At 62.7% G+C, this 12936-nt stretch overlaps 1 protein-coding gene across 10 annotated transcripts; it reads left to right on the top strand.

The window, feature by feature from the left end:
• Positions 1-233: 233 nt before the first annotated feature.
• ARFGAP1 (ARF GTPase activating protein 1) lies at positions 234-12145 on the top strand. Of its 10 annotated transcripts, none has more exons than XM_019637363.1 (14): positions 284-367; positions 3324-3387; positions 3528-3637; positions 3775-3946; positions 4394-4494; positions 5037-5123; positions 5624-5720; positions 6403-6459; positions 7806-7838; positions 8787-8816; positions 9545-9601; positions 10046-10105; positions 10600-10670; positions 11499-12145. In XM_019637363.1, exons 2-14 carry the CDS (start codon positions 3328-3330, stop codon positions 11815-11817), a joined length of 1254 nt encoding a protein of 417 aa, XP_019492908.1. In that variant the 5' UTR covers positions 284-367; positions 3324-3327; the 3' UTR covers positions 11818-12145. The 10 variants fall into 10 exon arrangements, with proteins under 10 accessions (XP_019492916.1, XP_019492917.1, XP_019492908.1 ...); XM_019637362.1 differs by having other exon boundaries at positions 10594-10670; XM_019637371.1 differs by lacking the exon at positions 3528-3637 and having other exon boundaries at positions 234-367; positions 10594-10670.
• Positions 12146-12936: the final 791 nt, after the last annotated feature.

The following is a 12936-nucleotide window of genomic DNA, read 5'->3' as shown; positions in this document are numbered from 1 at the left end:
GCAGGGCAGACCGCGACGCGGCGAAGCGACGCGAAGAGGACCGGGGGTCCGGCCCAGGGCTGTCAGCGCGTCGGCGTCGGGGCGGACCTGGCACCTGCGCAGAGCCTGGGACGCGTCCCCATGGCGACAGGAGGTGGGCGGTGCTTCCGGCACTGCCCGCAGAGCGGAAGTCCCGGCCCCGCCAGCTGCCCCCGGCTTCCCGCGATGCCTTGCGAGGCGCAACGTAGCCGGAAGCTGGTGGCGGCGGGGGTGGGCGGCCGGCGAGAGTCCTCAGTGCGGCTCGCTGCGCGACCCCCGCCCGGACCCCGCCCGCACCCCCGGAACCTGGCCGACCCGACGCGCAGGATCGAGCCCGTCCGCCCACCAAGTAAGCGCGCGGCCGGAGGCCCCTGGCGCCCGCCCACCGGGCCCGGCTCGGCGGGCGCCCCCACCCACCGCGCGTCCTCAGCCCGCCACCCTTCTCCTCCGAAGCTGCCCCCGCACGCCCACCTCAGCACCCGGGATCCTCCACCAGGCCCACCATCCCCGCGCCGTGGGCCCAGCCGGCCCCGGCCCCTGTCCCTTCCCTCGGACCCAGGACCTGGCCTGGGCACAGGGTCCGGTCAGGTCGAGTATGAAGGGCCTTCCGTCCCTAAGAAGCAAGGGCTCCTCCAGCAGGAGTTGGGGGGCCCGTCTAATCAGACAGGGTAGCCTCAGCCTGCTTTCGTTCCCTTCCCTCGCCCTTTGCGGTGGATGATGGTCGTGGGGGAGGGAGAAGAAACCAGGAAGGGACTTGAAATTTTTCCGTTTACGTGGATTACATAGAAGAGCTATGTGCTTCTTGTCTGGCCTGTTACACGACTTGATTGCAAACCACCAATTTTGAGAAATAATTGTGCTCGTTTAGTGCGGGTCTAATATTCCGGGTCCTGTGTCTGTAACGGTGCCAGACGGGGCTGTCATAGTGGCCCGGGGCCCCGGGCTCTTGTTCATCTGACATCCCTGTCCGGGCCGGACTGGGAGGAAGTTCAGAAGTAATGTGTTCGTGCGAGAAAGGCTGTTCTTAGAGAAAGGTGCTTTGGCGCCTCATTTGGTTTCTGAGAACGATGACGCCCGCCTCTGCCTGTGGCCTGTAGAACGGACCTGGGGACTAAGCGGTGTGCTGTAGTCGTCGCTTCTGATCTCACGTAGAGAAAGTCCCAACTTAACGGACCGGACACTCTGCAGTCTGACGAGTGGCGCACGCAATGAACTAGGACGGAGGGACCTCACTTGGTCCAACATTGACTGAAGTTCTGTCCGCTTGCAGAAAGAGCTGCGTTGTGCCATCTTGGTTTCGAGCGTTAAGACAGGCGTTCTTAGATCGTCTTTCAAGACGAGTCACATTTAAGGTTTTGAAAGTAAGGAGGTGTTTTTATTAAACAGCATGTCATAGAACCCAAGGATTCAGACATCCAAAACCAGTGACTGTGAAGCGGTTCCTTTTAAATCCAAGCGATTTCATTCACTTTTCACGTATTCTTCTCGTTAGTGTTTCTGCGGATGTTCGCTCTGCCCTGTTTTACACCACGAGAAACACAGAGCAGGCTCCCCCAGTTCTGACTGCTGTGTGCCTGTGTCCTGTTGGCCAGAACGCAAGCCCCCGAGGGCAGGCACAGCTCGATGAAGCCAGATGTGGAGACCTGTGCCGGGCGGGTTTGCATGTCAGCCCCACACACCAGCCCCCACCGGGCTCTCCTGTGACCACCCTGGGGCGAGTGTGTGCAAAGGGCTTTGTAAAAAAGTCGTACCCACCGGGACATCTCACCATGTGTGTGTTCGCCCACTGTCATGCTGTGGACGCTCAATGTGGAGACAGTGTTCCACCGGAGTGGGTCAGGCCGAGGGCCAGTACTGGGCAGGAGTGTGCATTCACGTGTTTGTGCCTGAGGTCGGGTGGTTTCTGGGGACCGTCACGTACAGCACAGAGAATTCCTGGGCATAAAGGAGCCTCGGGTGAGCTCTGGTTTGTTCCCATCAAGTACAGAAAACAAACATTTACTTCTCAACTTCATCTGGCTTAGCAGTGGCACTGAGGGACATTAGAGTCCTGGACTCCAGGTTTAGGAGGCTTGGCTGTGTGCACAGCCAGGGTCCCCTCAGTGAGTCGCGTGTTTCTGTGTACCTGCGATTGAAGGTGAAATAGAGGATGGCGCTGCCTCTAGCTTTCACCTGCCACTCGGTGTGAAGCTCCCGCTGCACCACTAACGGCAGGGGAGTGGCAGAGGGTGGTGTGGGGCGTCCAGCAGTGCGGGCACGCAGCTCTCCAACTAGTGCTCTCAAGAGCACGTGTGCTGCCATGTGAGCTAGAGGGGACAGCTCAGATTCCAGTCACAGTCAAGAGAAGGGCGCGCTTCAGGAAGGCCACACACCCAGTTGTGGGCTGGAGGTGGTAAAGGTGGCCTGAAACCCAGGTCTGATCCATGGTGGCGCGCACGGGACTGGCGGGGCGAGGAGGCCCAGGTCCCATCCGAGGTGGCGCGTGCTGCACTGGCGGGGTTAATTCATGCCCAGCACTGTGCTTGGCTGCCACCCCCTTCCTCCTGCTTGAGTGTTTTATGGTTTTGATTTTCTTGGTCATGAATTCAGTGGGCCACAGGTTGAAGGTGAACGTTCCCAAAGCTAGGAGATCTATAAAGAAATAAGTGGCTTTTCAGGCCGAGCTGTGTGACTGCTGTTCCCTAGCAGCGTCCCTGTGAGGCGTGGTGACAGATTTGCCCTCCTGTGGCCATGCCACCTGTCACCTCTATCCCTCATGATGGCCTTGTGGAGGGCCTACCTACAGACCCTCCTGCTGGCCAGCCCCTCCACGCGTCCGTCCGGGCCACCCCACCCTAGCACACTGGGGAGTGCCGAGAACATGGGCTGCCTGTGTGTGAAGGCTGTCAGCCCAGGTCTGTGTGTCACCCTTTACTGGGCAGCCAATCTGCGTGTGTTTTAATAACGATCAACCTTGCTGTGAGTGAAGCTCGGTAGAGGGCAGGACTCGCAATACCTTATGCAGTTGTGGGTGCGCAATGCTTAAGCAAAGGGGACAGCCGTGTTACCCTGTGTGGTTGCGTTGCCCTTGGCCTGGGAGCATCCAGCCTGCCCTTGGTCCTCGTGGCGTGTGGAGAACAGCCTTCCTCCGTCAGTGGTCTCCCGTGCTGCTTGCATTGAGTGGCATCCTCACCCTATTGATGCCAAGCAACTTAATGGAACGTCTCGTCCCTGAAACTGTGTTTTGTAGTGTTTCTGCACGGACCACCGATGTTCCCGTCAGGTGACCTGTTTGTACGTCTTCCGCTTGTTTTCTTTCCTTGCAGCACCATGGCCAGCCCACGGACCAGGAAGGTTCTCAAGGAGGTCAGGGTGCAGGATGAGAACAACGTGAGCCCGCCCTCCCTGTCGCTGTCGGTCCCCCAGCCAGCCTGTCCTCTGCTCTGTCTTGGGGCCACCCACTGGGTTTTTGGGGTTCCTGGGCCCTGGCCTGATCTGCCCTGGTGAGTGGCATGTGGCCCCCTTCGCAGGTGTGTTTTGAGTGTGGCGCGTTCAACCCCCAGTGGGTGAGTGTGACCTATGGCATCTGGATCTGTCTGGAGTGCTCAGGGAGACACCGTGGGCTCGGGGTGCACCTCAGGTCAGTGCCCTGCTCCGGCTGCTCCACGTGTCCCCAGTGTGTCATCCCGAGAAGCATGCGTCTGATCCCGGGCCTGCCTGGGGCGGGGCCCTGGGATGCCCAGCTTGTGGTAATTAGGCCGATCACCTGGTTTCTAGTTTTGTGCGCTCTGCCACCATGGACAAGTGGAAGGACATTGAGCTCGAGAAGATGAAAGCGGGTGGGAATGCTAAATTCCAGCAGTTCTTGGAGTCTCAGGAGGACTTCGACCCCGGCTGGTCCCTGCAGGAGAAGTACAGCAGCAAAGCCGCGGCCCTCTTCAGGGACAAGGTGAGGACCCCCCCGGCGGGCGGTGCCCCGCTGCTCCCGTCGGTGGCTTCAGTGGCTCTAGGAGCTGGGATTCGTCTGTGGGTTCTGACACAGCCATGGCAGTCGTATGCAGTCCACGGGTGTGTGGCCCCATCTCCTCCCACCCTGGGGGAAGCACATGGCTGATAGTAGGGGTGAAGGCTGGGCCTTCCTCCCCAGCCCCTGGGAGGGTGTGGTATCCGCCCACCTCCATCCATCTTGGTTAAAATACTCCTGAGGACAGTGGTGCCCGCTGGGGGACACACAAGTGGGTCCCGGGTACTTGGGGTTGGTGTCGGTGCTCACATGAGGCAGAGACCCCAGCCCGCAGCTGCTGCACCCAGGAGAGCAGCGTGCAGGGCACACTGGGAGCCAGCCCTGCATGGCTGCCCTGACAGGTGCGGGCTCTGACCCCTGTCCCCTTGGCAGGTGGCCACTGAGGCCGAAGGCAAACAGTGGTCTCTGGAGTCATCGTCTGCCCAGAACTGGACCCCGCCCCAGCCCAGGACGCTGCCGTCCACTGCCCAACGGTAGGTGATCGTCTGGCCGCTGTTCTCGGGGTCCTGACGTCAGTTGTAGCCCAGGGTCCCATGCTGTCGTGGTGACAGCTCCAGTTGTGAGCACTTCCCAAAAGTCGGTGAGAGAAACAATATTGTATGTTGCTTTTCTTAAAAATTCAACCCACAAAGACATGTTTAAAGTGAAACGTCAGGTGTCAGCACAGTGCAGGTCATTTGCAACATGTGCCCACGACCTCTGTGCTGCTCGGCAGGCAATTCCAGCTCCATGCCGTCCGGCCTGCCGGCTGCCCACCTCCCCAGAGCGACCCCATGGTCTCACACGTTGGAGGCTGGTGTTCCCATGTGACCTGCCTCAGAAGGCGCCCCCCACACACCTGCTGCTCCTGCCTGTCAGGTTGAGGCGTTCCCTCTGCTGCCTCCCAGCTGTGCAGTTCTTGGGGGAGCCCAGGTGTGACCAGGTGGTCCTGAAAGTACCTCCCAGAGGCCCAGGTGGTGCTGGGTGGGCGTCTGCTGCCCTCTGGTGGCGGCACCGACCGTTGCCTCTGTTTCAGAGCCTCTGGCCCGCTGCAGAGCTCCACTGTCTCCTCTGACAAGGCCTTTGAGGACTGGCTGAATGAGGACCTCAGCTCATATCAAGGGTGAGGCCAAGGACAGCTGGGGGCAGCGGGGTGCCGGGCTGACCAGTTGTGGAGGGTTCGGTCCCTCGGGGCAGGACTGCCTCTGTGGGTGGTGAGGCCTGTTGCTGTGTGTGCCGCGTGTGCAGTCAGCACGGCTGCCGGCCCTGGGCCTGCGCAGGGTGAATGGGGTCTGGAGTGGAGACAAGGCCTGCCACTCACAAGAGAAGAGGACGTTTTCCTTCCTGGCCCCACCTGGCCTGGAACGGTGCCTCTCCGGAACCGTCAGCTTACACTGTTGGCCGGCTCTTGCCGCCACTGCTTGGTGGCTGTGGGCCTTGCCTGGGCCCTTTGGCTGGATGCAGCAGGAAGGTCTCCAGTGAGCTGCGGAAAACCAGACTCCCGTGCCATTGCAGGGCACGCGTGGGCGTCCCACGTCCTCATGGGGTCTGTCCTGGGGTCTGGGTGCTGCCTGTGCCCGCGGGTTTCAGGAGCAGCATGGTGGCCGCTTGTGTCCCCGTCAGGGCCCAGGAGAGTCGCTATGTGGGGTTTGGGAACACAGCGCCGCCTCAGAAGAGAGACGACGACTTCCTCAACAGCGCCATGTCGTCTCTGTACTCGGTGAGGACACATTTCTCACTGAGAGCTGTTTAGAGCTGCCTTCGCCCTGGGGCGCCTCGGGGCCTGCGAGGGTCAGTGGGAGCCCGGGCCTGAGCTCGTTTTGCCCACAGTAGTGGCTGCCGAGTCTTCTCCAGGGAAGAAAGGCAGAGTTTGGGCCGGAAGCCTGCTGTGGAGGAGTCTGTTTAGGAACAGGCCCGCCCTCAGAATGTCGTGTCTCCCGTGGCCCCGCGGCCGCAGGTCTCTACCCCTCGCAGTTACCCAATGCCCGTAGTCCTCTCCTGGATGCACTGGGCGTTGCCTTCAGGAGGAGAGCCTACGGTGATGCTTACATGAGATGCTCATATTCCTCAATAGTTCAGGTTGGTTTGGGGGGCTTAGGAGAAAGCAGCCTTGAACTTAGAGGAGAACAGGGTGCAGTGACCCCCTCCCCAGGGTCCATCTGTCCCGAGTGGGCTCCAGGCCCATACCCCTCAGGAGGCAGGGGGACTGAGGACCACAGGAGGAGCAGGCACAGGCCTAAGGGCGGTGGCAGGGGGCCACGGGACAGGGCAGCGGGCCCACCTGGTCCAGGCCTGGCTCGTCCACGTCCTTCCTGTCAGGGGCTGGGCAGACCTTGGCAGGGCCGGAAAGCAGCCTCCTGGGTGTCACTGAGGGACCTGATGTGGCCTCTGCCTCCTTCCAGGGCTGGAGCAGCTTTGCCACTGGAGCCAGCAAGTTCGCCTCGGCAGCTAAGGAGGGCGTAAGTAGCCTGTCCCCCACGTGCCACCAGGCCCTGTGGGACCATCACAGGCTGGCTGGCCCTGACTCTGGGAGATGGGAAGGGTCCTGATCAAGGTGGTGGGAGGCCTGCCCCTACGCTTAGGGCAGCGCCCACCTGCCTCGAGGGACTGTCCCTGCCACTAGCCAGAGTTCCCAAAGCCACACGGTTCTCTGCGCTAACAGAGGTGCTTGTCCGTGTGTCACACGAGCTGCTCACAGATGCTAAGTGGGCTCTAGTAGAAAGACACTGTGTTGAGTGGGGGCAGATGGTGACCCACAGTGCTGGCGGACCCTGCCCATGCCCGGGGCAGCAGGTGGTGGCCCTGCGGCCCCTCGGGTTCTGCCTCTGTGTGTCAGAGCAGAGTTTGACAGCCAGAGCTTTGCCTGCGGCCAAGGGAGGGGGTGGGGTTTTGTCAGGACAGCGAGTGGAAAGTGGGAATGTGCTCATGCTCCTGGGCCGGGTGGAAAGGAACAGGCTGGAAAGCGGCATGAAGATGTCAGCCTGGGAGGGACCCCGTGGGCCAGGCCACGTGGCCGTGGGGGAGAGCCCAGGCAGGGATGGGAGGCTGCTGCTGAGCTGACCCCGGGCAGACAGGCCCTCGGAGGCCCGGCACAGGGGTTCCAAGGGCCAGAGCCAGGGGCCTCGGGCCAGTGGGTGCCCGCAGCTGTGTGGACACCCAGGGGATCTGGGGTTAGCTCCATGGGCTGGCGTGAAGTCCCAGGGACCACTTCAGTGCTCCCAGGGGGCCACCGTGCCCTGCATGCCCCCACCTGCCTGGTGTGGAAGGGCTCCTCCCCCGGTGGCATCACTGCCTGGCCCGTGGCCCTGCAGGTTCTCTCTGAGGCCCTGGCTCTGGAAGAGGGCTGCTGCCCAGGGACCCAGGCGCCTTCCAGCTACACTGTGCGACCAGGCCTTTTCTTTCCTTGTTATGATAGCGACTAGGTGTTGGGCAGAGGGGATGGTGGGACTGGATCCTGCTGGGCTGTGGAAAAGTCCACTGAATGTGGGATCAGGTGGCCACCCCTGACCAGTGGGCCTGTTGGGCCCATCACTCAGAGAGCGAGTGGGACAGAGACAGCTCTGGGCACGACAGGGGTGCTGCTTCCCTGCTGGCCTCCCTCCAGTGTGGGGCAGCAGCGTGGGCAGCTTTGTTGGGTCCCCCTCGGAGCAGGTGGGGTCCTTAGAGCCGCAGCAGGGTGAGCGTTGGTGCCTTGGTGGCCTCAGGAGACAGGCCTGGGATAGCGTCTGTCTGAGCCCAGGGAAAACGCGGCCCAGTGGCCAAGTCAGGACAGTTGGTCTAAAAGCCCCGTCTCATCTGCTTTCAGGCTACAAAATTTGGATCACAGGCAAGTCAAAAGGTAACAGGAAGTTTCTGCACCCTGTACTCTTAAACTTCAGGTCTCACGTCCCATCGAGAGGTGCCCCCAGGTCCCACACTCAGCGTAGGGGACGTGCTGTGTGCAGCCTGGGCACCCACAGGCTTTCGTGCACGGGTTTGTCTCGCAAGCTCACGTCAGCACACGTTACTTGGGGGCCTGCAGGCTTGGAGGTGGGGTAAGAGGCTGCACCTGCTCAGGGCCTGTTGGGTTCAAACCACCGCCCTGTCCAGGGTGACCTGGGCTCTGGGCAACCAGCCACTTGATCAGGGAGGAGCAGGCGGTCTGCACCGCTGGACTGGAGGAGGCTCAGTGTCACTGAGGCTGTGCTGTGACCCCTGAGCCGGCGCCTCCTGAGGACGGTGGGGCTGACCTCTGCCCCTGGTCAGCTCCTCTTCCTATAGGTGGCAGTCTCAGGCCCGATCCCTTTTTTCTTCACATCTTGGACAGTGGTCCCTGCAGTCCCCACCAGGTGCCAGGGCTCTGAGCTGGCCCTCCCTCCTGGGGCTGGGGTCAGGGCTCACACAAGAGGCAGCGGCCACAGGGCTGTCCCAGGATGGCTCAGGGCTGCCGGGGACCCGCCCTCATGCCCTGAGTGAGGGAAGGGGCACTGCCTGGCTAGGGGGTGGTTTCTCAGCTGCTCGCTCGCTCGCAGCCCCTGCTCCACTTCTGTCTTTGAGCCCCCCACTTGGGCTCCTGAATTGCACTCGCTCACACGGTTCTGGAAGGTAGTTGGGGGTGGAAAGTGGTTGGGCTCAGCATCAGTAAAGGGCGCCCCAAGGCCACTGGGGGCCCACCGGGTGATGCTGTGAGAAGCAGACGATGCGAATGACGCACCCGAGGTGCTCCCTGGTGTTGCCCAGTGCTGCCCTACCGCCTCGCTCTGTCCTCTCTCTCTCTCCCCTGTCTCCCTCTGCTGGCTGGGTGCAGTTTTGGGGTTCCAAGCAGCAGCCAGAGCTGGTAAGGCCCCGTGTCTGCTCTCAGCATGCCCCCTCGTCTGCGCTGTGCCCAGCCATGCCCTGAGCCATCCTGCCTGCCGTGGCCTGTCGTGCTGTGCTTATGTGTGCCCACGCTCAGGGCTTCTCGCTGGCCTGGGGCTCCTGGGCCCCTGCACACTGTCCTGCGGCACCTGGAGCTACTTGGCAGGGTTTCCATTTCACGCACAAAGGCATCTTACCCAGAAGTGAGGGCCTGACAGCCACCCCGTCGGCCCACCCCTGCCCGGACCTGAGCATGTTCCTTCTGGTCTGCCCCCTTTCCCCCCCGAGCCAGCTCCCGCAGTGCCCGCTGCAGGGCAGGTGGGCTTCACGGGGCTGGTGATGAGTTTGTGCCGGCTGCATCTGCAGGGGAGCGTGTGATCTGCTGGTACATGGCCTGTCGTCACTGATGGGGCGACTCGGGGTGGTGGCTGGACAGGATGGGCCCGAGGGCTTGTGCTGTCCTGTGCCTGGGTCCCTTCCCATGAGAGAGTGTAGCTGGGCCCAGTGGTCCAGCCTCTGTATGGCCAGGTGCCCAGGGGCCACTTCTGTGCAGCTGCTGCGAGAGCGTGGGGCATCCTGTGTGCTGGTGGGCTGCTCACCGTCGCTGCCCGCAAAGCTGGTGGCTGCTGTGCTGACCCTTGTCCTGGGGTAAACGTGCTGCCCAGGAGCTCCCCGACTTCCCTCTCATGGCATCTTTTCTTCACACAGGCATCAGAGCTGGGCCACAGTCTGAATGAGAATGTCCTCAGGCCCGCCCAGGAGAAGGTAACGTGCTACCGGCCCAGCTGGGCACTCAGGCAGTGCCCTTTGTGTGTCCAGGCAGGCCCCGTTGGGAGCAGCTGTGCAGTGGGCAGGGCTTTGGGCCCCGTGTCCCTGTGGGCTCCTGTCCGCAGGCTCAGTGAAGCCTGGCCTTGCACTGCTTCTGAGGGGTCCCCCCCATGGGGCTGGGTGGAACGGAGGAGGCCCAGACTGGGTAGGAGAAGCTGTTGGTGGTCTGGGGACTTGGGGAGCAGTGCCAGCCTGTTCTTGGGAGGTTGGGAGGAGGTGGGAGACCCCCAGGGGCAGGCGCCGCTTGGATCAGCACTGGTGAGCATTGTCACTTTGGGGCTTGGGTCATAGCCGGAGGCAGATTGTCCCGGCGCAGTCCTGGTCCTGTCAGTGAGGGGCAGCTTCTGCCCCTCGGCCGACGACACTGTTTAACCCACGCAGGTGAAGGAGGGAAAGATTTTTGATGATGTGACCAGTGGGGTCTCTCAGTTGGCGTCCAAGGTAGGGTGGGCCCCGCCTGATGTGCGGGCACAGCTGGCGGTCTCCACATTCCCGTGCGTTGGCACCGAGTGTCCTTGCGCCGCCCCGTCCTCAGACGTGAGGGGTCAGGCAGATTCTCTGGTGTCGACACCTGGAGAATGTGGGGGCGGCTGGATGGCCGGCTCGGCCCCTAACCTGTCACTTCTTTCCCTTGTGCTCCCTTGCTGCCGCTGACCACCCCCTGGTGAGTGCCGGCCCCTCACACGTGGGGGACGCCTGCCCGCCGTCCCTGCCTCCCAGCGGGCGGGGGTGTATGTGACCCTGCTTCCTGTGCCTGCCAGGGAGCTTCCCTCCCCGAGGGCCACAGCCCCTCACCGTCCCCCCGGGTGGCCCACCTGCCAGCGAAGTCCGCCTGGGTGACCCGTGGTGACGGCAGGGGGCCTTGGCACGCTCTCACTGCACGTGCTCGTGTACGAGCCCAGGCCGAGCTGCCTCCCATCCCCTTCCAGGTCCAGGGGGTTGGCAGCAAAGGATGGCGGGATGTGACCACCTTTTTTTCTGGGAAAGCAGATGACTCCTCGGACAGGTATGGCGAGTCACTGTCCCTGCGCGGGCCCCCTCTCGGGGTTCTTCCCACGGGGTCTCTGAGAGGCAGTCAGCACCTAGGGGTCCCAGGGTCCCAGTGCAGTGGCCCACGGCCTCCTTTCGACCCTGTGGGAACTGCTGCCGGGGACTGGGGCGGGAGGGACAGGTCGGGTTGGCGTGAGAGCAGGGGTTCTCAAGAGGAGGCTGCTGTCTGTGGAGCCTGGGTGGGTGCAGGGCCGCCCTCGGGGGCCCAGTTCCAGGGTCCGGCACGCACGGCCTGCGCTCCGGCCTGGGCCCTCCTGCTGGAACGCACTCTGGCTGGCCTTGTTCTCTGTCCTGTGGGTGGGACCTTGGGGGTCTGATGGGCAGGTGGACGTGGGCTGAGCCAAGAGCAGCGGCTACTAAGAGGCTGGCCCTGGTGGGCACTGCCAGTCCATACTCCCAGGATGGCACACGGTTCTCTTGCCCACGGGCTGAAGGCCAACACTTTCTTGCCAATGTGCTGCTTGGTATTTAAGTGGCATGACTGGACCGGTAGGCCCTGTCCCCAGCCGGCCTCTGACAGTGTAGAGGTGGCCTGAGTGCTCTGCGTTTCCGTTTTCCCTTAATCACTGTATATAACCTATGTTTTATGTTTGTCCACACATCCTTCATGCTGGGTGGGGCTGGAGCGTGGGCTCTGGCGGGAAGCCGGTCTGAGTCCACACAGCAGGATCCACGTCTGGGCGCCCTTCTGGGGCCACACTGAACCTGGCTTCCTCTGACCCAGGCCGCGGGGCGTGGGTGGCTGTTCCTGAGGCAGCTGTTCACGGCCCCCTCTGTTTCCAAGGCTGCCGGAGGGCCAGGGGTACCAGAGCAGCTCCGTGGACCAGAGCTTCTGGGAGACCTTTGGGAACGCCGACCCCGCCAAGGCCCACAGGTCCCCGAGCAGTGACAGCTGGACGTGCGCCGACGCCTCGGCCGAGAAGCGGAGTTCGGACAGCTGGGATGTGTGGGGCTCGGGCTCCGCGTCCAACAGCAAGAGCAGTGACCACAGCGACGTGGGGGAGGCCTGGGGGGGTGGCGGGGAGGGCAGGGCCAAGGCCACCAGGAAGCCGGCGCCCCCCACCACGCAGGTGGATGAGGGCTGGGACAACCAGGACTGGTAGGCCCCTGGCCCTTGGGCGGCCGTGTATGACTTGGCTCTCATGTGCTTCCTTCCATCTGACCCAAGAAATCCCAGCTGCAGTGTGAAGACAGCGCCTTGGGCGGGACCCTGGGGGTGGTACTGTTGGCCCGCATGGGGGACTCAGCACGTGGGGCCCTGTGCGCCACGGCCACAGCGGGGCAGAGGTCTGGCCGCTGTCCTGCCATCTGGTGTCCCCTCCTGGGTTTGCAGGCGCCGTCCAGGGCAGGGCCCCGCTGCAGGCTGGTGCAGTTATTAAACACCCTCCCGAGTGCTGTCTGCATCGGTGACGTGAGACGTGTGTGTCCTTATCTCCTGTGTCTGCTCGAGTTCTCTTTTCGTAGAAAATGCCCGAGGTTTTAGAGACAAATGCTGAAATTTTGCCATAGCAGAGCTCCCACTGCCATCTGACCCCCACCCCAACCCGAGCTGTTGTCAGCGCTTGGACTCAGCTGTGCCCGCTGAGCCAGCTCGGACAGCGCCGAGCACAGTGTGGCCTGCACGGCAGGCAGGCCCAGCACCCTCCAAGCCGGGTTCATTCCCTGCCAGGCCCGGGGGCCACGACAGCAGGGTGGGCTCCCCAGGGCCTTTGTGGGCCATCACCAGGCAGGGGCTAGGCCACGCCCCCCTGGATTCTGCCCATCGGTGCTCTGAGGTGCAGCCAGCACGACAGTGTGCCTGGTGGCCACGCCTTAGCAGCTGGGAGTGAGTTTGCATCTGGTGGGTCCCACCACTCTGCCCGCATGGCGTTAGCTGTCCGCACTGGCTGGCCTCTCGTCTCTGCCTTTTTGATCTCATCTTGTCAGAGCCTCCTGGCTTTAAGCCACTGTGTTCCCACAGTCATGCCATAATGGGGTGCCCGGTTGCTCCCTTTGGTCTGTGGCGCAAGGCAGTGGTCAGTCCTCGTGCCCACCCCTTCTGCTGACCCTCGTGTCACTCATCCAAGCTTTGACCAGGTGCATTGTGTCCCAGGGGCTGCCTGGGACTCCCCGGACCCTGTGCCTGGGTTAGCAATGGCCACACGGCCTCTGCGCCCTCCACCCAAGCCTGCGTTCTGAAGCCACTGAGGAAAGTGTGGCCGAGTGGAGGGCTGAGTTGGAGC

Source organism: Hipposideros armiger, unplaced genomic scaffold (assembly GCF_001890085.2).
Source record: "Hipposideros armiger isolate ML-2016 unplaced genomic scaffold, ASM189008v1 scaffold_32, whole genome shotgun sequence".
Taxonomy (NCBI): domain Eukaryota; kingdom Metazoa; phylum Chordata; class Mammalia; order Chiroptera; family Hipposideridae; genus Hipposideros; species Hipposideros armiger.
The sequence above is the reverse complement of the archived record's forward strand: the minus strand, read 5'-3'. Positions and strand labels throughout refer to the sequence as shown.

What these genes read in the sequence shown, in the direction of transcription:
- ARFGAP1 (XM_019637362.1), top strand. Translation starts at nt 3,328, where the DNA reads ATGGCCAGCCCACGGACCAGGAAGGTTCTCAAGGAGGTCAGGGTGCAG. An exon ending in GGGCTCGGGGTGCACCTCAG is followed by an intron (nt 3,638 to 3,774) that starts GTCAGTGCCCTG and finishes CCTGGTTTCTAG; the next exon opens with TTTTGTGCGCTCTGCCACCA. An exon ending in CCTCGGCAGCTAAGGAGGGC is followed by an intron (nt 6,460 to 7,805) that starts GTAAGTAGCCTG and finishes ATCTGCTTTCAG; the next exon opens with GCTACAAAATTTGGATCACA.